The sequence below is a fragment of the Sturnira hondurensis genome, unplaced genomic scaffold (assembly GCF_014824575.4).
Source record: "Sturnira hondurensis isolate 20B ecotype Veracruz unplaced genomic scaffold, ASM1482457v3 Scaffold0024651, whole genome shotgun sequence".
Lineage (NCBI taxonomy): Eukaryota > Metazoa > Chordata > Mammalia > Chiroptera > Phyllostomidae > Sturnira > Sturnira hondurensis.
In genome coordinates this window covers 63,772-89,214 of record NW_028097282.1, presented here as the reverse complement: position 1 = coordinate 89,214, position 25,443 = coordinate 63,772, and the positions used below count along the sequence as shown (strand labels likewise).

Below are 25,443 nucleotides of genomic sequence, written 5' to 3'. Positions count from 1 at the left end.
AGTGAATAAAACAAAGAGGTTTACTGCTCTTAAGGGTTGGGGTAAACAACTAGTATATTTTACAAGTAAGTGCTTTGAAGTAAATTAAGCAGTTAAGGACATGGGAAAATTGTTATTTTAAACATGGTGGCTAGGGCAGTCTTCTCCGGGGAAAGGACAATTGAGAAGAGGCTTGTATTATGAAAAATAAGAAGGAAAATATTCCAGCCTATGTAAAGGGGTATAGGTGGGAACAAGTTTGGTTTTTTGGAAAAATTGTTAAGAAAACCAGTGTAGCTGGAGTGATACTTGAAAATGCAGAAAACGAAAATGGAAAAGAAACGTTTTTCTTTAACTGAGCAAACAAGAGTTACATTCTGTGTGACTTATTCCCTAGTTGCCTACAGGCATTACCTTCAAAGGAAGGCCTTCCTTGACTGCCCTTTGACAAATTCCATCGTTATCGTATTTTCCAACCCTTTCACAATCCTCGCCCCTTTCAAATATTTCAGAAATGTATGAGAACGTGTCTCTGACCACTCTTTGAAATGGCAATTCGTGGCATTTCCTCAACCCCTTCCCCTGCTTTATTCTCTCTCAATATATATAAAATTGAATGTATAAATATATATATGTATATATAATTGTCCATGAGAACTGGTATTTTCGTCTAATTTTCGCCATATTCCCAACATGAGATCTACAACAGTGCCTGACATACAGTTGACACCAACTATATATATATATATATACACACACACACACATATATATATACATACATGCATACGTGTGTGTGTGTGTGTGTGTGTGTGTGTGTGTAGAAAGAATGGTAGAATGGTGTATGAACTAGTGTGGACTAATTGTGCGAAGCGGCCTCAGGTTACACTAATACCACGTTTCTAGCCCTCTGAAAAAAAACAGGCTTCAAGTAGCCTGAAGGTGACGTGCTTCAGTTCTCAAAATGGGAAAGCAAAGGTTCCCACAATCCTCAGAACGAGAATTTCTCGCCACAATTCAAAATGGCGGAAGAAGGTGGGGCCTGTCCCACGGTGGGCGTCACAGCAGCGTTCCTTTTCCAGACCGCGGCCCGCCTTGCCGCGTCGTCGGCTGCGCCCCCCTCCTCCCGCCAAGCCATTTCGTGGAGTCACCTGGGATTGGCTAATCGGCTGGTGGGGCGGGGCTGCGGGGCCGGGATGGGGCATCATCACTTCCTGTTGTGGGCAGTAGTTTCCTGTCGCTGCTTGGTAACAATGGGGGAGATAATGGCTGCCTGAGCAACGTTTCCCGAGCAGGCGCTGGGGTAGAGGCGGGTCTCAACCAGCGACTCATCGGAGGCGGGCTTGAGAGCGGCGACGAGAGAGGCGCGGAGGAGCCTCAGCGGCGGCGGCCCTTCTGATCACTCGGTTCCCGACAACTAAAACCGAGTAAGTGAAGCCTTGTGGGGACCCTGTGAGAAATGGATGGAGAGCGGGAGGAAGACAGCGAAGAGCTGGCTACCGCTTTTTCTCAAAATGGCCTGAGTGGCCTGTCGTGGCCGAGGCTCAGCGCTGCTTCCGGACCCCAGGCGCCGGTTGGAGAGGGGGGCTCCGTGGCGTAGTCGCCGCTGCCATTTTAGTTGGGTGTACAGTCGACAGGCTCTCTGAAGGGGATGGTGCTGGGTAAGTACTTTCCCTCCTTGGCCCCGCTCACCGCAGCCCGGGCCCTCCAGAGCCTAAAGAATTTGGGGGCGATTTTTGAGTGTTGGCCTCAGGCGTGGGAATCTCGAATCATTTCAGGATTTTCTCACCTTGGTTCTTTGGAGGTTTCCCTCGCTTCTCCCCGCCCCTCTTACACGGTGGGCTTGAGTTCGGGAATAAGGGGGAATCAGACTGCTGAAAGTCAGATGTTGGGAACCCTCGGGCCTTTAGATTTCCCAGGTTTTGCCAAACCCCATTTTGAGCACTTCTGCAGGGCACTATCAATTAGGCGCCCCCTGGGGCCATGATGACATCTTCCCTGAGGATCTGAGGCAAATGTGGTTTACTCCCTCGCTCGAAAAACCCTAGAATACCTCTTCCGAGATATCAGTGCAAATATCCCCCTACCCCAAAAAAGGAGGGAAAAAGGCCTTTCCGTGTTGGTTGTTTTTCTCTCGGAAAGGGTGGGAATTGGGCCAAATGCTTTTCAAGTTATTTTCCCTTCAACCAGCTAACCCCTCCCCCCTCGAAAAATGCCTAAGGGTCTTGGCTTCTGCGGGCGGTACCTGCCACGTACGCCCTAGCTTTAGTAACTAGTATTAACCGGTTGGGCTTCTGCTTCCTGAACACTCAGTCCCTTTTTCCCTTATGCTGATTAATTTCAAGATGGAGGAGACAGCCACGTTCCTTCCCTAGACAGTTTCACCATACTTATTCCACAGGTTAGTCCGGGAATCTGAGGCCTACCAGGTTTGTTAATTAGGTCAGTCTTTCGTTTGGGGGCAACTGGAAGCATTTATGTCAGGGTGTCATCCACTATTTCCAAAGCCCCACGATAATTTCTTGTTGGAAGTAAGGGGCCTGCATTTCCTGAATGACAATTAACCGCAATATCTTGGGGTGATTGAAGGGAGAAATAAACACACTACCACTAGTAATTTCTTTGATTCTTCATAATTAAAAACAAAAGGACTACTCATATCATTCTATCAGGTATAGTATGTCCATCCAGGATTTCTTGAGAACAGGCAGGCACTATTATAGTTCCCCCACCACCAAAAAAAAAGTCGGTTTTCTAAATTGTAAAAATAAAGTATCCAGGAAGACCAATCTAAACACTTTTAAAAATATGATTTTAGGACCCACTTCTCTGAGTGAAAAGTATTTCATCCTGATGATCTTGTATGCTTTTTAGTTTCTGCCATAGGCCAGGCCACTGCTAGGACTACTTTACAGAGGTAACTGTAATGTGCCAAATAAGTTCTTTAAAGTAATTATCTAAATCCGAAAATACTGATCTGATAAAGTAAAGCCTATTTTTAGGCAAGCTTACATTAAAAGTTAGATCGGGAATCTTGTATCTAACATAAGATTCCTGGTTCCTTTTGACCTTAATCTCCCCAAATATCTTAATACTAATAATGAATTAGACTGGGTAGTGATGTGCATGTGTGCATGTGGTGTGTATGACTAAAGTATATAGGATATGTATTTGTTAAGATGTGTCTATTTCAAAGAAAAATTATTAAAGAGGAAGAATAATGGATTCTTTTTTTTTCTAGAGCAGAGAGTGAAGAAAACTAAAATCCAGTTTATTGTATTACAATACTATGTCATAACAGTCAGGTAATTTATTTTTTTGTTGCGTCTCCCAATGATTTATGTATAGAATGCATGCTTTAAAATATTCTGTTTTGCAGGCCCTGTAATTGGATGGGCTTATTTGATATATGTTAGTTGCTGTTGGGCATGCTTCATGATGGGAATGTATTTTGCACTGGTGATTAAAAGGGTAATGTTTCTGAGTAGCTGGAATTCACTAGTGCCTTATCTGTGAATTTCCCTCTTTTAAAATAATGTCTGAAGTTCACCAGTACTTATATAGAACAGAATGAACAAAGTAGAAATTTGCTGGCTTAAATCATTGTTGGAATGAGGTGAGTATAAATAAATACTATTTATGTGTTCATCGAATAGCTAAGTAAAATGTCAGTAGACTTTCTTACAGGAATATAATCTTACATTATTTTGTGTGTTCTATTTTTTCTCCTTCAAGATCCAAAAAGTCATAATTGATATAACTCTAATTGGTATTAATTCTTTTCATCATCATCATCATCATTATCATCATTAAAGTAGCCACATAATTTATTGCCCTAGCCAGGATGTTTTTAAGAACAAAAAGGACATTAATAATTATTCCTAGACAACAGGCACAAACAGGATCATCCCAGCCAAACTGGGATGGGTAGTTAGCCTAAGTTCATAACTAACTTGTGTTGAATGTGCTAGGTGGGTCCTGTGCTTCAAATGTATGATTTTATAATCATCACAGCAAACCTTCGTGAGGATGTTAACTATTTTACAGAGGCGACTGGAGACTCCAGAAAGAGATTATTAAGAAATGTGTCCTTAATTAAATAGCTAATAAGTGGTAGAGCCCCCATTTTAACCCAGGTCTGTCTAATGCCTGCAGTCACTAAACTTCTATGCCTCTGAACTTAATCGCTCTCTATTAGATCAGAAATGCAAAGAAAATGAAAGGTTGTAATAAAAAAAATCTATAGGTTATATTGCATCAAGAACTTGTTAACACTTTTAAAGGGAAGCCGCTTTTATGAAGCAGGTGAGACATATTTAGCAATTATCCCCTCTTTTTTTTGGTCATGGTTCCTGTTTCAGCTATTACTGTATAACTTCATGAACAATTTAAAATCAGCAGTGGCTTTATGAACTGTCTTAATTATAAAATGACATGTAGAAATGTTAGGCTGTTTGGATATATTCTTTCAGGTTAGTGACCATGTAGTGAAGCCTTAAGTTATAGTAGGTCAAATGGAATAATAATGTGTATATTACTTTTTCCATAGCCCTAGTGGATTGGGAAACAGAGCAAATCACTGATCAGGCTCCTGTTCTCTTAAGTTACAAATTACAATGTGAAAAGTCCTGTCAAACCCAGACCAATGAGGTGCTAGAATTTTGAGCCACTGTCTTGGTCTGGGACATGTATTTTCTATTGTCAGTATAATTCCTTAACATTTCTGTGTAACACAAAAGATTTCAGAAGGAGCCATTTTACATAATCTCTTGAGGCTTTGATAAGCAGTGTTTAAAAAAAAAAAGCAATTGTACCTGTGTCATCTTTTTGCTCATCCTTGAATATGGAAGTTTCCCAGAAAGTCTGTCATTTTTCTTTTTATCAAAAGAAATATCTATTAGATAAAAGTCTTCGTAGTTCTGAACAATTTAGGGGTATATTTATGAACTTGTGGTTTTGTTTCTGAAATATATATAGTTGATATTTAGTTGTAGCTTTTTTTGTGTTTCAGTTCTACAACCCAAGATTTTAATTTCATTAAGTCGTAATAGTACCTACATGTGTTGAGACAAATAGCTGTAGACAGTGTGTGCTGTGTGTGTAGATTTGTGGACCTCTTGCAATAATTTCATCAGTACAAGGGGGGCTACTGTTAGGTTTGCATAGTGATGAATTTTCTGTAGGGGAAATAACCTTTTGTGGAATGAAAAGTAGTCTCTTTCCTTTTGCTCTCCACTTGCCTATAGGAAGAAAGGAGTTAATTTGATTACAATTTTCTTTCTTTATTGACTAAAGTTACCGTTAGTGTCCATTGCATTTAAGATAACCATTTAATTCATCCAAATTGGGTCTTTTGAGAGTGAAAGAGGACCCTGTTAAGTACTAGAGGACAACAGGTGGAGACTGCTACTGTACAAACTGGGGATATAGAGTCACCATTGTCATTTCCATTTAGAAACACTGGTGCAGGAAGTACAGTTGTCAGCATGTTCGGTTCTGTAACACAAAATTGATTTCCTCAAATAATGTAACAGCTGTTTGTGTAGATAATATTTTCTTTTTTGGGCAAGTGAGTTTAATTTTCAAAATTGGCGTCACTCTTAAAAACTTAATTTTTTTCTCAAAAACTCATGTCCTTGAAAATACCATTTGATTTACCAGTTATCACCAAAATTGCTAGTAATCAGTGATTTTACATTAATAACTTTTTATAAATACATGAACCTCCTGAGTTTTGTGTCTTGTCTTTTTTACTTCTTGTGAATACAATACAGTCAAACCTCAGTTCTCAAATGTCTTGGTTCTGGGGTAATTTATCATGGTCTTGGTTCTTCAACCAGGTCCATGAAAAAAATGGCTTGGTTGTCTAACAAAACTTTGGGTCTGGACTCTCTACCTGATAACCTTTTCATGCTGAAACCTGTATGGTGAGTCACGTATCTCTCAGGTGACAGACAAATCACTTCTTCCGCAGTTTTCCAGAACCAATTAAATTCAAGAACCAAGGTTCCATTGTAATGAGAAGCAAGTCAGGATTGAGTTTATATGGATAAGACCAAGTTCTAATTTAGTGACTTAGCTCAGTGAAATGGGTAATCGAAGATTAAATTCTCTGTCTAAAGTACCTGAGTGAATTGAAATGTCATCTAATGGCTTCCTTTGAAAACTAACTTGACCCTATGAATTGGCGGTATTTGGCTTGGTCTCCGTCCTTTGATTTGACTTCCTTTTGATCCAACTGTTTCACAGGGTTATGGTAGTCAAAATTGTTTGTGAGCTGCAAGTCAGTAGACTTCTTGCAAAGAGATTGGACACATGAAGGGCATTTCTGAGTCCTGTTGTGGTATTGTTCCTCTCCAGTGATAGAAATAGAATGTAAGTGAGGTTAAGCTAGCATTGCCATGCAAATAAATAATATTTTATAATTTCATATTGCTATAGTACCAGCAGTGCTGGAGCCTTTGGTAGCAACCTCTGGTGGGCTAATACTGGAAATAATCAACAAATTGTGTGGGTGGCAAGAGGTATCACTCAATAAGCAAAGACAATGAACCATCAACCCTGTATTTTTTAAAAGAGGAGTGCTTCATATTTCACAAAGGTAAGATAGTCACAAAACGGGAGATAGAAGTACATGAGTGAAATGGCATTGAGAAAGCATAGCCTTTAAGCTTATGTCCCAGTGATTCATGTTTCTTACTGTCTTATTCGTAGTCATGGATTCACAGAACTGGAAGGTACTTCATAGATAGTTTAACCCAGTACTCTAATACTGATGGGGATCCTGAGCTGCAAGTGGTTACATGAATTGGCTAAATTTATGTAACTAGTTAATGTGTGTTAATTTATGTAACTAGTTAACCCAGTATCTCCTGTGGTTTTGTGGGGTTTTTTGTTTTCTTTTCACAGAGTTGACCACCCTGCTACTCACAAAATAAAAAAAGCTACCTGGTTGTTTTCAACCTTTTATTTGTCTTTTACAAACACCATAAAATTTTAAATAAACATTCTATATATGAATATTTCCCAACACTTTCAGTGCCTACATATGTGATGGTACATTATGTCCTGACCTTAAATTCAGCAGTTCTTTGTGACTTGATTTTTTTAGCTAAAATATTTTTTATTTTGGTGATGGTGTTACTGAGCTAACATTTTCTTTATTGGATAGCATACCATTAATTTACATCTACTCTATGAGATTCTTACCCCTGTGAAGTTCGCGGGTGATCTGAGAAATGGAAACTCTTTTCCTAAATATTGTTACATCTGTCGGGTGCACACGCATTTGTGCAGGACTAAGGTTAAGCCATAATGTCCCAGCTAGTTGTGATCTTGACCTTTGCACCTGATAGATGTAACGGTATTTCAGAAAAGAGTTTGTATCTTACATATCAGGACCTCTTCAGGGAAACTCTGTTGCATACAGAATAATGCTTGTCCTTCTCTTTTCAGTGACACATTTTTATGTTGATACATATGTGCCTTTTTTAATAAAATAAGCATATTCTGCTTGAGAACACTATTGAATTTAGAACTTGTGTGAACATGTGCAAAAAAAATGCTCACCATACTTTAGTAGTTGGTCGATCTTAGGTTACCTTGATTCCTCCCTCCCTTTTTGTTTTGAAGACATTATTTCTTCCAGACTTAATAGATGTGGCTTACTTTTAAATTCATACTCAAGCAAGCATTTGAATTTCAAAATTCAGTTCTATAAAGTCTGTTGTTTTCTTATTAGTATAGTTTGTCCCTTAAATCTCCTTAATTGGGTGCTGTGATGCAGTATGTCTATTGAATACAACGTGTGTGCTTATACTTAGCACCAGGTCTCTTAACCTGTTAGTACTGATCAAAATGTTTTAAGTGACTTGTCACCCTAACATCATAAAGAATTACATTTTTTAAGCATTGGTGTACATGGATTAGGAGAATTAAATGGGGTGCTTTTTAGAAGTGGTCAGAAACACAGTAAATAGTCTGAATGATTTATGTTAATATATGATAATAATTGTAGGAGCAATGGAGATTGCTAGCAGTGCTTTAACATTCTCAAGGTGAATAAATTCTGTTTTAAAGTCCCTAATTACAGTTAATAAATCTCAGGCTTGGTTTTCTTCCTGGCTTTTTCTCCTCAGAATTAAATTTACCTGACACAATCATATATTTAGTGCCAATAGTTTTTGAAGTGACTGGACAAAATTTCTAATTTGGCTGTTTGTTTCCAGGAGTGGATTTGTGTATGTTGCCACAAACTATGCTGACAGAGATAGGTTAATAAAATATGTTATTTATCCAAGGGATAGCTGTATTTAAAACAAATATACTGAAAGTTGGCTGATTTAAATGTTAAGTCCTGCTAGGTTTATACTGCTTATAAAGGTGTTTGTCATTTTGGAAATGTTTATACCATGAGTGAACCTCGTATAAAAAGCTCATATGGAGATTGAATATTTTAGAAATGCCTATTGGGGTAGAAGGAATTTATTTTCAAGTGTATATGTAGTCTTGGGATATATTGGGAGGCAGTTGTCCATTTAGTGGAAAGTTGACTGAATATGGAATCAGGACACCTGGATTTAATTACTGGCTCTTTCCACTTACTAGCCACATGGCCTTCGGTAAATCACTTCCTCTCTGTGCTTCTGTTTCTTATCTGTAAAATAGAGGTAATGAGACCTACTTCATAGGAATGTTGTGAGGGTTAAATGAAATACAGGTATAGGTGATGGAGCTGTATAAATAGAGTGATGGGTATTGCTCATTACTAGTTGGAAGAGCTAAGTGATTTAAGAACATTCGGATATTTTTCCTCTTAAGTTCTATTGGTAAGTTTTTCATAGAAATAGTTAAGTTTAAATGTATCCGGTGCTGATTGTATATGCAAATCAAATATCATGCACATGAATATCATAACTGAGAGTAAGATGACAAATAGATTTAAATGCCTCTCTTTTATGATGATAAGAGCCCAGGGGTGTGAGGGGATTCTTTTTACCTCGTACTAGTTGAACTGTAAGTGTACCACAGTGTTGTTGATCAGAGTAGACTCTAGGACTGATTTTGTTAACATAATTCTTCACTAATATTTTCACACCAAAATAGAGATATATGTGATCATTTAGACTGTGGCCCCCAGCATTTTTGGCACGGTTCTTTAACCTTTTAACATTTTAGTGTTCCTTTTCACTTAACAAGCACTAGTGACATTACATCTACCAGGGGCCGAACTTGTGGTTTAGAGCTATTATGTTTTTCCATTATATGCCACTTAAGTGGTAAAAGAACTGCTTAAAATGAGAGCAGGCTCATTGGGTATGTGTAAGACTATTTTACGAGGCATCTGAGGGCATTGCTTACGTTCAGGATTTCCTTCTCTTTCAAAATGCACACGTGGGCACTGGACACTTCAAACGTCACTAGTGTAGCTGTGGAACTGAACTTTAAATTTTCTTTAATTTTAATCAAGTGAAATAAACTGAAGCAATATAAAACTTGTTTTTCATTTAACACGACTCCTGGTAGAATTGCATTTCACTTTAACCATTGCTAATTTAGCATCCAGTTTGAGATGCGCTGTGAGGATAAAATGCACATCAGATTTCAGAGACTTAGTATCAAAAAAAGAATGTAAAATACTTCACTAATTTATATATTGATAGCATGCTGAAATGATGTTTTTGTTATGTTAAATAAATATATATTAATAAAATTAATATTTAAAATATGAAAGACTATATCAGGCACTGAAGGGGGAATGAAATGGGGAGAGTCTAAGAAGGGGCTCAGGGAATAGCATCAGTAGAAGTGTGAAGGTATTGGGTTGACCAAAAAGGTGTCATACTTTTTTCTGTACAATGGCTCTTAATAGTGCTTAGTTAGTTGTCTTTGACTTTATTCAAAACAATTTTGTTAGATTGTATGGTGACAGCTGTCATTCAGCATGCATTTTTTAAAAAATAAAAATCAGTGAATTTTTGTGCAGCCATTTTAATATTGAAAATGGAAGAAAATACACAGTGTTTTCGGCATATTTATGTTTTATTTCAAGAGGTAAAAATGCAACTGAAATGCAAAAAAACCATTTGTTTAAGGTATGGAGAAGGTGCTGTGATTGATAGAATGCGTCAAAAGTGGTTTGCAAAGTTTCTTGTACTCTTGGCATTTTGACCAAGTAATTCTTTGCTGTGTTGTACATCGGAAGATGTTTATCAGCACCCCTGGCCTCTACCCACAGAGAAGCCAGTAGCAGGAGATAGCCAGCATACTCAAAATATCCAAATCAATAAGTTATTGGTGAAATGAAAAACGTGTCTTTTATTTTACAGGAGAAAACGTAATGGACCTTTTGACCAACCCAATAGTAAGGCGCAGGTTTGGTGGCAGGGGATGGGGCGACATAAGTGAATTGGTTTGTCAAGAAAGTGTCCTAACCGAATTCTGTGTTTGGAATATGTAGCTTACTATGACCTGTAGGCCCAGAACTGAAAACCAAGAGACTTACCTATTTTTAATGACTTTTTAATTTAAAACAGCTTGTTCAAACCCCTCCTTAATAAGGAATTCTCTCTTTAATATAAAGCCTCTGCTTGAATATTTCCGGAAATGGGTAGTTTGCTTCAAGATGCTGATTGCATCTCCAGTTTGGGACAATTTCATTAGTTAGGCTATTAAAAGAAGGAATTAAATTGTATTAAAAGAAGTAATTATGTGCTTCCATATTTCTTCAACTATTGGCCCTAGTTTAATCCTATGTTTTTGCTCTTTCATGTTATAATTCTAAATATTTGAAGATGGTAATCGTGTGTGTTTTTAATCTTGTCTTCAAACTAGGTATTAAACATTGGTCTAAGAAAGCAACATATGACTATGTTAGTTTCATAGGCAGCCAGGTCAAACAGGCTTTTTGTTTAGCTTTTGTTAACTAAAAACTTTAGATCGTATTCATGTAAACTTCCAGGACAGCTTTTTCCCCCTCCTCTGAAGTACTCTTACTATGGGGGGCGGGGATTTTAGCTGCATAACCCTTAGTAAAATGTTGAAGGTAACATTGCTCCGTAATCTTTGAGAGTGGTAGACAATAATGTGAAACTTTAAGTCTTAAACTATTATCCTCAAAGTCCTTGCTACTCTAACTGATCCTAGGATCAGCCACATCACTTGGAGGCTTATTTAGAATGCAGATTCTCAAGCCCCACTCCCAGCCTACTGAATTTGAATCTACATTTTAAAGATAGCATAAGAAACCTCAGTCTCTTTACGGAAACCAAAGCTAGAGTGGCCAGTGGTATTGTCTTGATGTCCCTATTATAAAGAGGTTCTCCACTCTGACTGCACAATAGAATTACCTGTGAACTTTTTAAATATTGCTGTGGGTGAACACCAGAGTAGGCTCCTCAGGTGATTCTGTTGGGCAAACCAGGGTTAAGAACCATCCCTTTGTAAAGCATATGAGGTTAATTTGGCAGTGATCCTCACTTCTGGTGAACGTATTTTCTTTCATGGGTTTGCAGTATATCTGACAGTATACTGCAGAATTTTCCCTTAGGTTTACCGTCAGGTGTTTGCTGTGCAATAGTTTGTAGGCTTCACTTTCTTTGAAGATTAGATCATTTTTAAATCTAGTATTTTAGTATTCTATCTTCTGTCATTTCTCAAAGCTTATCATTAGAGGTTTTGCAGTTTGGATTTTTGGTTCTCTCTTTGAAAAGTTTGGTTTTTACAAATTTCCAGTTGCAGGGTGGTTTTTCTTACTGAATAAAATAGAAAGAAAATAGATGTTGAGAGCTTCTACCCTACATCTTCTGTTACTATATCAACACCCACACCCATCCCCTGCATACTCAGTACAAGATGCCTTTCTTTCTTGTTTTAGATACTGTTTTTTAAAAAATCTGTCATATTTTTCAAACTTTTGTTCCTTATGGGCTTTAATTGCCATAAAGCTATTAAGACTTTGTGCCGGTCCTGTAACAGTCATTGGTGCGTGAGTTTTCTGTTACCTTTGGTTCCTGTCTTTTAACTGTCAGAATGTATGGGACGTTTTCTGCCATGCTTGAAATATTTATGTTTTTGAAGCCTTTCCACCCTACTAAGTTGTACTTTTTATTAATTAATTTCAGAACTCACTGATCCTTCACAAGTGGACTTCATCCTAACTTGCATATTATTAGCGTTCAAAATATTAACTGCTTGAGTACATTAGCCAGATGTTATTGTGGGTTTCTTTGATTTGAGGAATTGCAGCTGAAGTACTTTTTCCTTTGTGCTTTTCCATATTTTTAAAATTAGCTGCTTACTATTACCAATACCTAATTGTATTACTTAGCTACATATGGGAAAATGTGGTTTCCTTTTGTTACTTTTCTTTATTGCCTGGCCCATGTAACTTTTATGAGTGTTTTATTTAAGTTGTCTTAAATTCCAGTTTTCTTAAAGTTTCAAGTTAGAATAAAAAAGAACATCTTCTATAGTTTAGGTTTACCAAAATCAAGGATTCTTGCCCTGGAAGATGTAATTCAGTTGGTTGGGCATTGTCCTGCAAACCAAAAGCTCATGGGTTTGATTCCCCATCAGGGCACATGCCCAGGCTGCAGTTCCATTTCGGTGCTATTCAGTTCAGTTGCATGCGAAAGGCACCCAGTCACTATTTCTCTCCTCTTTTTCCCTCCCTTCCCCTCTCTCTAAAATCAGTAATCTGTCCTTGGGTGAGGATAAAAAATAAGGGTTCTTAGTTGTGAGATGAGGGAGCTCTTTCCAAAAATATTAAGGTTATCTTCCCAACCCCTTCCTTGACGTCTCCATCTTTGTATAAACAATGATAGGATAGTTCTAAGAATAATGATCTAAGGAAAACAATGGAGATCTGGATGTGCCTATGTCTGGACTAAAATTTGTTTAGGCTCTGCAGACAGAGAGGCTTTTTATTGTTGTATTTTTTTAATATATGAAAGGTTTATTTTAATTTTTCTCTTTAGTATTAACTTGTGAACATCCAGGTGCTAAATGTGTTATGCGTGAGATTAAATCTTAATACCGTTATAGAGCACCTCTTTTCTACAAGTCAGATTATCATGTTCTTAGTATTAACTTTTTTATTTTGTTAATGTGAACCTAAGATCAATCTAAAGTTAGAAAAAAAATAGAGAATGAAATTTTTTGTTCGTAGTCTTTAGATTGTTTACTACCAGTTCATTGAGAGTGTGGGGAAATCTACTAATATAGCAACTTCCTAAGGCACATAAGTAGGGAATGATAATTAAGAATTTTTGCCTAGCTTTGTGTGCTATCCAGAAGAGGGCTTGTCAATTTTTTTCTGTAAAAAGCCAGAAAGGAATTTTTTTTTTGCTTTGCTGATCAAAAAGCAAAATTGAGCATATTATATAGTTATTTATATAAAACAAGAGAAGCCAAATTTCCACCAAGTCTTGCTAAAACTGAAAATGTAAAAGAATTTGCAATTTTTTCAAGTGTTTTATTATAAAATGCAGTTTTAATGCTGAGGTTATAGTAGAAATAAATGTTAATAGAGAAACTTCAGAATGGATATTTCCCCCAAAATAAAGATTTTGGGAAACCTGTGTACAAAATTCTAAAAAACTTACTATTCTAATCAACGAAAGCAATGATTCATACTTTTTCCAGAGGCAACTTAGAAATAAATCAAGAAGACATCTTTGATTTTTAAGATCCATATAAATTATGCTGAATTCCAAGAAGGAGAGGGGCAGATGTATGAGTTGTACATCCACAGTCACATGCATCAGAAATTCGGATGATGTTTTGTAATATATGTCTACTAATGAGAAGAATGGCATTCTTTGGGTGGGGGAATAACATTTTGCTTAATTAGGGCTAAACATATTCCTTGTCATCAAAGTCATCTGCAGATGTTCATCTAGCACTACTCACTTAAAATCAGCTCTTCCATATTTCATTTTTGGAAATGTCCTTCCATGCATATCGGTGTTACCATCTAATCAATCCACAAGCATGTAATTTTAATTAAGCATATTCATCCCTTATAAGGCATTTATAGAATTCTATTAGATTCTCCTCTTGATATATTTACCTTTTAGCATATCCTTACACTGCAGGATTGTTATTTTCAGTTGAAGGTTAGGTGGAAGTTCCTCAGTTACACAGTTAAATGGATTTTGAAATAACGAAATTTTCTTTTTACTTGCCCAGAGTTCCAAAAATCCTTCTGGAACTGTAGTTTGTACTCAGAAAAATACATCTGCTCCAAATTTGTATGGAAATGCAGCTCTCATTTCTCTGATAGCACAAGGACTGCGTAAAGCAACTTGACATTGTGATTCCAGTGTTAGTTATTGTTGAAATGACTTTACTGCAGGTTAAGTGTTACATATAAACACTGTTTTGCCTGTAATTTTAGGTTGAATTCATTAAGAAACATGAAGTCTGTAGCAAAAGCTAATTTCCCAAGTCATTCATTTTTCTGTAATGGTAATTGAGGGTGGTCCTTCTCATTCAGAAAAAAAATTCAGTCTTGTACCTGGGAATAAGAAATCTTAATAAAACTTTACCAATGCCAAGCCATTAAAATGACCAAGTAGTAGAGTAAGTCAGGATATTTAGTTTTTATTTCTGACCAAAATTCTCAGAACTGATGATGGAGAAGCCCACGTTAATGAAGTTCATCGTCGGCACTACCAGTTCAATAATGTGGATTTAAATATTTTTCTGCAAACTCCCTGTTGATGAACAATATAATCAATAACCACAGACTTTAAACACCTTACATTTTCACAAGCTTCATAAATTCCAACTAGGTCTTTTTCTGCTGTACACATTTTGCCACTGTTTTAGTTGTAATACATCTTAGCAAATTCCACTTCAGGTTGTGCTGAATTAGTGTTTTCCCAACTTTGAAAACATTACTTGTAGTTACTCCATGCAGATTCATAGAGGCTACTTCTGTGGCTCAAACTCCTTGAATAATCAGCACTTGACTCCATGAAAAAACAACAGTGAATATAGTGAATAGTATGTTACATTTGTAGACTCATTATGAGCCAAGGAAAACCACTCAGAATCATTTGCTGCCTTGTATCTCAATTGATTGTTGACATATCCCATTATCTTCAACTTTTTGAGCAACTGTAATCACCAAAACACCAATCTTAAACAAGTTTATTTTCTCTGGGCACGTTTAACTTCTGCAATCAGATGCCATTTAACTCACCATCAGTAAATGATTTTCCTTGCTTAGCCAACAAATAAGCCACTGGAAACTACTTTGAAGCCTCATTTTTTATTTTGTGTAGAAATATTTTGTGATTGGACACTCCATTTTAATTTTTCTAATTTTTCAGACCATACCTTTTTTCTTTTTTTTCACATTTTTATTGTTGTTCAAATACAGTTGTCTCCACCCCACTCCAGCCATCCCCACCTCCCACCCCCCCTTATATACCTTTCTTTTGAATTAGGAATATTGTGATGAATACTTAGTCTGATAATATCAGTGTATATTTTATTTATCACAGTTGTAGTGCTGCTGTTGCATAATAAATATAGTTACCATCTAACTGGAAACAAAATAATCCACACTCCTCTGTACCTTTAAGGGTCACATTCACAGTCCACCTTCTCTTGATTTGACATGATGAGTGTGCACCTGTAGTTTTTTTAAGTGCCACAGTATAGTGATGTACATGGCACTTGAAATGCTGTCAAAGTATAATTGCATCAGTACAGTTTACAGTGTATATAGATCACCATTGCAAAGCAGTGAGAGTGCCGCATAGTCTGTCACAACTACTCAGCTCTGTCATAGCATGAAAGCCATAGACAATATACAAACGAATGTGTACGACTATTCCAATAAAATGATGAACACTGAAATTTGAATTTCATACAATCTTCACACATGACAAAAAAGTTCTCCTAAAAAAAAAAAACATTTAAAAGTGTAAAAACCATTCTTGGGTCTCAAGAAGAAAAAATAGGCACCAGTATTTAATTTGGCCCATGGGCAGTAGTTATCCAGCCTCTGACCTAGTCTTTTTTCCTAGTATAACAGGGCTTTTGGGGAGTTTTTGTGTTAGGAAATTTTATATGAGGTCTTAAAATCCACATCTTGAACTGCATTCTGGATTTTCACATAATTGAAACTGTTCCGTATATAGAATACATCCTGACTTGTGTTTTCAAAATTGATCTCCTTTCTCCTTTTAGATAATTTTCCACTTGTTCATCAAGATGGAAAGCTCAGATTCGAACGATAAAGGAAGTGGTGATCAGTCTGCAGCACAGCGCAGAAGTCAGATGGACCGATTGGATCGGGAAGAAGCTTTCTATCAATTTGTAAATAACCTGAGTGAAGAAGATTATAGGCTTATGAGGGATAACAATTTGCTAGGCACCCCAGGTATGCAATATGTAGTTTAAGAATTTATATATGTAATTGCTGGTCTTTAAAAAATAGCCTGTTTTGAAAATTGGTTTCTTTAGCCATTATCAAGTTGATTTTAATGCGAGAATTTAATGCAGTAAATACAGAATGGCATTTACTGTTGTATTTGTTACCTGAGTCTGTTGACTCACATTTGGAATTATCCTATATCATGTTTTAGTTACAAATTATATTTTGAATTATAGTGATTTTGAAAGGAGAGGAGCTGAACAGTTTTTTGTTAGTTTATTTAAGTTACTAGAGATGAGTAAGTGTGGAAGAGCTATAATGGGAACTTGAGTTCCTAGGACAGACTTACTCTGTTTTGTGATCTCTGATTCCCTGAATATGCCCCAGTCATAATCCTCCAGAGCTAGCCTTGGGTAAAGTTATCAGTTATTCAGAACTTTGTGTTTGGTTATTTTCTTTTGTCCAGTTAGGTCCCATTTGATCCTAGTTAAAAATCCACTATCTTTCATCATCTTCATTTCTGTTTAATTTTACTAATCTTTGAGTGAGTGTGGAAAGTTTAAAAGGTCAGGTGTTAGTTAATGAAAGAGAGTGCATTTTAAATTAACAGCACCAAATATGAATCAAAATGTCTGAGTTGGCCTTCTGAGTCTGCCATTTATTAACATGTCAGTCTTGGTGTCCTTGTTTTAAAACACAGATAGTAATATCTGCCTCCCAGAGTTGCCAATTTAAAGAATGAGGTATTACATGCAAACGCATTTAGTAAACTAGAAAACTTGTACAACTATAAGTTGTAATGTCTTGCTCCCAAAGAAATGAATTTTACCAAGGTTCCCTACTCCTTGCTTTTCCTCTCCAATGGGTAAGAGTCATGAGTTTTTATTTGTAATTTGCCAAATATTTTAAAACCATTTTCAGGTGAAAGTACTGAGGAAGAGTTGCTGAGAAGACTACAGCAAATTAAAGAGGGCCCACCACCACAAAGCTCGGATGACAATAGAGGTATATTTTGCTTTGCAAGGTGTGGGTAGAGAATGGAATGGATAAAGAACTTCCTAACAGTAAATGTCAGCCAGATATTATGCAGAAATGGCATAAATTAATTTGGTGCTAAGTAACTGCTCATAGAAAAGGGAAATGGCATTTTCTTGATACTTGGTAAGAATGTGAATATGGTTTTTTTTTCCTGTTTCATCTTTCAATTGTTTGTGTTCATTGGGACATAGTGAGAAATGGCCTATTTACATGATTTTTTTTCTTCATGATTTTCCACATCTCTTGAAATTTCTTTCTACCTACTGGATTATTCCTTCCTAATAAGCATGTGAGTTCCTCACAAGCATAAAGAAATGCTACCTCCTCTAATATGCATTTCTTGCCCCTTATGGGACATTGGCAATGCCTGGAGGCGTTTTTGGTTGTCATGACTGGGAGTTTGTTATTGGCATCTAGTAGGTGGAACCAGGGATACAGCTACACATCCTAACATCCTGATGTTTCTCTCCCAATGTGAAGTAGAGAATGTCACTATGTAACCTGAGAGATTCTAACAGTCTGGCCTTCAATGTGCCATTGTATGTACTGTGCTAGGTTCAGACTATTCATTTGGTTTGCTCTCCAGTTTCATGTTATTTTAAAATCCTGGTAGCATGATAAAGTACTCTAATACTTTTAAACCTGTAAACTTTGTTTGTATTATATTTATGCAGTGGCTGCAACAGTCTTCTATTTTAAAACATCCTATATTATCAAAGGCACTTAAACCAAGAACCTAGAAGAAATGTTACAAACTAATGAAAAGTTGGCAAAATGTAATTTGCACTAAAATATTAGTCCTGTACCTTAACTGGTGTTTAACTTGATTACAAGAGGGTTTTGACAGTGGGCTGGAAAAGGTGGTTTTCTGACAGTCCACCGTGGCATGTTGGGTCCTTTTTATATGATGAAGCACTGAAAGTAGACTTCTTCCAGATTCCGTTTACAAAAATTCTCTAAATTTTCAGACTTTCAGAGCACTATTCTATGATTGTCCTAATTTTAGCAGTTCTTTTTTTCTCCCCTCTCTTCTCCCCTTTTTTTAAACAGGTGGAGGAGAATCTTCAGATGACATTTCTAATGGTGACTCTATAATAGACTGGCTTAACTCTGTCCGACAAACTGGAAATACAACAAGAAGTGGGCAAAGAGGAAACCAGTCTTGGAGAGCAGTGAGCCGGACTAATCCAAACAGTGGTGATTTCAGATTCAGTTTAGAAATCAATGTTAACCGTAATAATGGGAGTCAAAATCCAGAGAACGAAAATGAGCCATCTGCAAGACGTTCTAATGGAGAAAGCATGGACAACAACATCCAAAGGCAAGTGGAAAATCCACGATCTGAGTCAACATCTGCAAGGCCATCCAGATCAGAACGAAATTCAACTGAAGTGGTGACTGCAGAAGCCCCACCTACTAGAGGTCAGAGAAGAGCAAGAAGCAGGAGCCCAGACCATCGGAGAACCCGAGCAAGAGCTGAAAGAAGTAGGTCACCTCTGCATCCCATGAGTGAAATTCCACGAAGATCTCATAGTATCTCATCTCAGACTTTTGAGCATCCTTTGGTAAACGAGACTGAGGGAAGTTCCAGAACCCGGCACCATGTGACACTGAGACAGCAAATAAGTGGACCTGACTTGCTAAGTAGAGGTCTTTTTGCAGCTTCCGGCATAAGAAATGCCTCACAAGGAGCAGGTTCTTCAGACACAACTGGCAATGGTGAATCTACTGGATCAGGACAGAGACCTCCAACCATAGTCCTTGATCTTCAAGTGAGAAGAGTCCGTCCTGGAGAATATCGGCAGAGAGATAGCATAGCTAGCAGAACTCGGTCAAGGTCTCAGACGCCAAACAACACCGTCACTTACGAAAGTGAACGAGGAGGTTTTAGGCGTACATTTTCACGTTCTGAGCGGGCAGGCGTGAGAACCTATGTCAGTACCATCAGAATTCCAATTCGTAGAATCTTAAATACTGGTTTAAGTGAGACTACATCTGTTGCAATTCAGACCATGTTAAGACAAATTATGACAGGCTTTGGTGAATTAAGCTACTTTATGTACAGTGATAGTGATTCAGAGCCTAGTGGCTCAGCCTCAAGTCAGAGCGTGGAAAGGGCCGAGTCACGGAATGGAAGAGGGGGTTCTGGTGGTGGTAGCAGCTCTGGTTCCAGTTCGAGCTCCAGTTTAAGTTCCAGTTCCAGTCCTAGTTCCAGTTCCAATGGAGAAAGTTCAGAGACTAACTCGGAGGTGTTCGAAGGTGGTAATGAAGGAAGCTCATCATCAGGCTCCTCGGGTGCCAGGAGAGAGGGTCGACACAGGGCCCCAGTAGCATTCGATGAAAGTGGCTCTTTGCCCTTCCTTAGTCTGGCTCAGTTTTTCCTCTTAAATGAGGATGATGATGACCAACCTAGAGGACTCACCAAAGAACAGATTGACAACTTGGCAATGAGAAGTTTTGGTGAAAATGATGCATTGAAAACCTGCAGCGTTTGCATTACAGAATATACAGAAGGCAACAAACTTCGTAAACTACCTTGCTCCCATGAGTATCATGTCCACTGCATTGATCGCTGGTTATCTGAAAATTCTACTTGTCCTATTTGTCGCAGGGCCGTCTTGGCTACTGGTAACAGAGAAAGCATTGTGTAATTAAGATCTGAGCTCTCAGCTATGTACCTGGTATAGTGATGGGCAAACAGGAATCACTTGCTTCATGTCCACTTTTTGAGTGGTGCTGAAATGAAAAGTTGCAACCTGACTGAGTCATTGCCTTCTGAATGAACCACCATTTTTTCTCCAATTTCTGTCCCAGGATAAAAGAAAATACTGAAAAAAGCAACATTTTAGGACAAAATCTGATCTCAATATCAGTAACTTATATTACTGATGATTTATTGTATATGTTAATCAGGTTTTTTGTTATCTTAAAAGATCTGCCTTAGCAGTGGCTCTTATCTGCATCAAGTTGCCATAGGAGAGAGGGGCTAAGGAAATTATCAGTTAAGACTAAGTTACAGTATGTGTTTCATAAGTGATTGCTTAAAGCTATACCATTCCCAGTTATTAGTTGGCACAAATTCAGCTCCATGCTGAATATCATTTGTTCACCTTTCAGACAAGGTGATATGGACATGTCAGTGTAAATAACACTAAGGTTAGAACTAAGTGTATAACTGTCTCCTAAGCCCATCACTGTGGCACACTTTAGAGTGAGTTTATAGTTTAATTGAGATATTTATCTTGTGGAAATATTAAAAAAGCCTATGCTTGTGTAAGTGAAAAAAATCACATTCATTTGTTTAAAAAATGTAAAGCTATTTTGTAGAGGCTCAGTACTTTTCCAATGCACTGTTGTAATAATGCATAAAAAATTGTAAAGTACCATGCATAGAAATGAAAGAAAAAAATGCTTTTTGTGAGCCAACATAGTAAAAAAAACACACCAAACAAAGTACAAAGCTGCTTTTGTAAGTGTGTACATGTCAAGAGCAAGACATATCTATAATATTTAATGTATGTGAACAGCTACTGTGACATGCAAAGGAAAGGTCAGGGTGCAGAATTGAGCTGCACTGAAGACCAGTGGAGAGTGTGTACTTTAACTTGGATTTAGGCAGGAAATGAAAGCCTGGAGGAGAAAAGAAAACTACTCTGGAAGAATTTTTTAATTTTTCTTGAAGACCATAATCATACTGGTTTCTTACAGTGAGATCTTTGACGCAGTGTTCTACTTGAGCAGATGAAGTAGATCAACAACTCTGGCAGAGCTTTGGTTTAAGGAAAACCACTACCACCTAGCACAAGTCACATTGTTTTTACAAGTCTGCTCCTCAAAGAAGAAGGTGGAGGAAGGAGACCATAAACCACTTTTAACAGAAATTGGTACAGATGTGTGTACTAATAGGAAAGTCTCGAATTTGCATTGTTTTCGAGATTTGTCATTAAAGGTACCAGTGCACACTTGTTAATACTTCATTACTATATCTCTAACATAGACTTAACACTTCACATTTTAAAACCAGTTGAATAATTAAGAGATTTTTTATCCTTTGTAGAAAGTGAGTTGTTGGGTTATTTGAAATTCAGAATTATAATTGTGCTGCCCATATTTGAAGATGGACCGCTATGGTTTGTGGGCCATGCACTTTATGTTGTTTCCTTAGTAGTAAAACAGGTTTGTGAAGAACCTCAGTACTCTCACTGAATTTCTCTTTTGAGGCTGGCTAGGATTAGGATTAGTCTGATGGTGGAGGACTGTTGCTTGTTTTTCTGGGAAAAGCTTATGGGTCCAAAGAGAAATTGAACACATCCTTGGCCTTTAAAAAAGTTAGCTGATGAGCCAGGCATAATCAGCTACTTAACAAAATAAACAAGTCTGCTTTAGGAACTATCTGGTTACCTTAACTGCTATCAAATTAGCTGTAAAGCTCACACTTTGTCATGTTTTCCTCTCACTTTCAATCCTACCTAAGTATCAAGGAAATTAACTTGTAAATATGGTAGTTGTTTGCTAAGGATATGTACTGCTCTTGCAAGGAAATAATGTTGAAACAAAGCTTCACTTATTTTTTTTAATATAAGCAGAATCACTGTTTATGGCGCTTATATAATACATTTTATCTTTTTAAAAAATTGTCCATGTAATAGTCAGGATTCCTTTATATTTGTGAGCCTCCTTGTCTTTTTCTAAGGGTGTAATCTATGGTTTTCAGATCTGCAGGGTAGTCCTGATTGGCTAAAAACAACCCCATTTTCTTCTTGGTACAAAGTATCTTATTACTCTGGGGGTGTTCATTTTATATAGTTTAAAAACAGTTGCAGCTCATTCTAAGCATAAAAATTATTGACAACAGGTACCTCCCTAACCTCCCAAGATGTATTACTCATTTGTGAAGTATTAAAGTATGAAGTAACTCATGCAGAATTCTGGTTATGAATGTAGATATTGATGAACCTAATCATAAACACTGGAAATAAGATTTTAAGTTTTTAGCCCTCAGTAGAATGCACATATTGGGCATGTGCATGTGGACACCTTTTTCAATAGCACTCATTAATTTCCATTGGATTGTGTAGAATGGATACAAATATTTTAGTAGAATTTGCTACTTTTTTTTTTTGCAAGATCCATGACTAATATATGCTTACTAGTGGACATTGAAGACAAGGTCCTTTATAGGTGTCAGATGAACAATGAAGAAGAAGGATCTTTTCCCACCAGCATCCAAACACCTATTCCCTTGAGGGAGCATTTTCATGCAAAAGACTTTACATTTTGTTTTATGTCGTTGCACTTTTTCTTTATTAAAGAAATGTTCTGTCCCGGAACTTCATGCAGTAATAGGAACAAGAGAGAAACAATGTTGGGAGTTTACATTGTTCAAAGCATAGGGAAAAGTACTAAAAAATGAATATCCTTGAATATTTCAGGTATTTTAAAATTTTCACTTACTAATCTGAAATGTTTGAGGTGTTTTGTTTACCTCCAAGCAGCTAACAAGGTTGTGATTTATGAGTACTAAATCAAAATTGAACAAGTTAGGTTTAAAGTTTTCAGACTTTGTAGCAACACTAGAAGATGAGCCATGTTGTTAATTTGGAATATTTGCTCTGAACACATTAGTTATACCTCAGTGGTGTTAATGGTTAATGGAGGTGGGGATTGAGGAAAGTGTTCACGTTAGTATCAGCATGTAGGGAATAAATGCACAGTTAACAAAAATATTTACCACCATGTTAAATATATGAAATCTCTGAAAACATGATTATAGGAAACTGATTATCTTTAAGTGTTACCTCAAGTAATTTTGTCCTTTCTGTGCCAAGTATTCTCTTAGTGTCAGTGTCTCAAATTATATTTATGAAGCGTTATCAAGAACGCTTAATATTTAACCACCTGCTTCCCAAATGCCCATGATATGAAATGGGTCAAGCATCAGCCATGACTTTCAGTCAGTTCTCAAAATACCCATGTGATAGGGAGGTGAATGTTGCAAAACGCCTCATAAAAGGCCATTTTTACAGCTTAATAGAACACAGGGGCACCTTGTAGTTGCTGATACTTTTAAAGATGGAGGATATTTTTAATTCCCCCCTTTCTTTGTTCTTTTGAGAAGGAAAGGTATTTGTAAATTGCCTTATTTGAATTTTTAAGTTTTATCTTACTGGCTTTCCTGTCAAATTTATTACCAACATTAAGTACTTAGAAGCCATGTTTGCAGGGCACTTTTATTCTTGTCTTATAAGACTATGCTGATTGCTACTTTCTAAAGTATTCTGTATCTTAGTAATGCAAGAGATTGATAAGGCACGTGTTAAAGTGCCAGGCGTTTTCTTCCTTAGTATAATTTTTCAGGATGTTTAATATTCACTAAGTGTTGTAATTCATTGAGTTAACTTAGTAAATGGTATGTTTTTGAAGAAATATTTGAAAATGTATATCACCATAACATGCTTTATTTGGAAAGGTAAAGTGTAAGGTCTGAAGAACTAGTATTTAACTTATTTTTAAATCAGATTTTTAATAATCAACTAAGAAACTGCTATGAAAACAACTTAAAAATTTTTAGCATTCTGAAATTGAGTTCTCAAGTGGAACATTTCTAAAATATCTAATATTTTCAACAAGTGGTGATCTCACTTGGTAAAAATAAATCCATTTTGTATCTAAAATACAGCATAGAATAGAGTTATTGGAGTGTTGGGACTTTTAAGTGATAACAGTTTATCAGTTTTATGATTTTCATTTCCATATAAGTGTTTTAACTCAAATCTGAAGGAAATAGGCACACCCTCTAACACTCAAAATTATAGTGAGGTATTTGTTTTTAATTCGTATTTCTTGGCTAAAGGCCCACAATCTGCTTTGTAGTTAGTCACTTGGATTGAGTGATAGATATTTTAAATACATGTGGTGAAAGTGAACCCCATAATACCACTGTGCCTAATTATTTCAGGGTTCCTCTATCAGTTCCTCATCTTGCAGATTTATTCCAATACCAAGGTATGGTTGAACCAGCTGCCCAGCCTTAACTCCATGTAGTGCCCCTCTGCTAACATTCTTTTAACTGATTGATTTGTATGTGTTTTAACTGTCTGGTGTTGGGATTTTACCTCTTGATAGGTCCATTTGTCCCGGGTGCTGCTTTTAAAGATGTAGGGCCACGTGATCAGGTATCAATTTGAGTAGGTACGCAATTGGCCTGGATATGTCTCTGTGCCTGTTTTATCTTCTCCCAGGAAGAGCTGCTTTGGTATAGATGTTTACTTGGATTTATATAAAGAACTGGGCAGCAATCTTGGAAAGCTTTCTGAAGTCTTAAGATCCTGAAGGGATTTGGAGGAGGAATAGTAACAAAGGCTGCCTTTACGTCTTGGAACACAAAGCACATATATGTATGTTGTATAAAAGACTAAGATGATTGTTACACCAGGGCTTCCTGACCTCTGGGAGAGACTTGCAAAAAAGCAGAAAGGAGCACAAAGTGATATGAATTTGGTTAGCTTGTTTTATCCAGTTTCTCATTTCCTTTACATTTAAACCCGAACATAACACCCTTCTCCAGTATCTAGCCCGCAGAGTCTTGGTTGGGAAGCCCTGTATCAAATTTTCAGAATGTACCTAGTTTTCCTTTTTTTTTTGTACAGTGCTTTACACCTGCTAAAAATTAACTTGTTTAATGCAAAACAAGACCTTGAAAGGTCATCATATTAAAGCTGGTTTGATTATAATAGTTACCTTTTAGGAAGAAGCTTTTTCCCTATGTAAGATGTCATACTGCAGATTTAAAATATAGACTATCAATAAAATGCATGAAGTGATTGATCATTTGTGCTTGATCATCTCTCCTTGGGTTTTTTTTCTTAAAAGGGGGAATTTGATAAAGGTGCAGTTTCAAACTGATGTCAGATGGACTTGATTTTTAGGCTCAAATGGAATTAAGTACAATCTTGATTTTGATTCCTCTTCACGCACGGCTATGGGTGTGGGCAGTCACTGGTTTATGGGATATAACTTTCATTATAATGACTTAAT

The 25,443-nt window shown here is 36.9% G+C and overlaps 1 protein-coding gene across 6 annotated transcripts; it reads left to right on the top strand.

The window, feature by feature from the left end:
- The first annotated feature begins 1,206 nt into the window (after positions 1–1,206).
- RLIM (ring finger protein, LIM domain interacting) lies at positions 1,207–25,443 on the top strand. 6 transcript variants are annotated; one of them, XM_037038599.1, is made up of 7 exons: positions 1,207–1,405; positions 2,797–2,895; positions 3,220–3,283; positions 6,429–6,579; positions 16,182–16,374; positions 17,290–17,373; positions 18,457–25,443. In XM_037038599.1, exons 5-7 carry the CDS (start codon positions 16,206–16,208, stop codon positions 20,055–20,057), a joined length of 1,854 nt encoding a protein of 617 aa, XP_036894494.1. In that variant the 5' UTR covers positions 1,207–1,405; positions 2,797–2,895; positions 3,220–3,283; positions 6,429–6,579; positions 16,182–16,205; the 3' UTR covers positions 20,058–25,443. The 6 variants fall into 6 exon arrangements, with proteins under 6 accessions (XP_036894494.1, XP_036894492.1, XP_036894493.1 ...); XM_037038597.1 differs by lacking the exon at positions 2,797–2,895; XM_037038598.1 differs by lacking the exon at positions 6,429–6,579.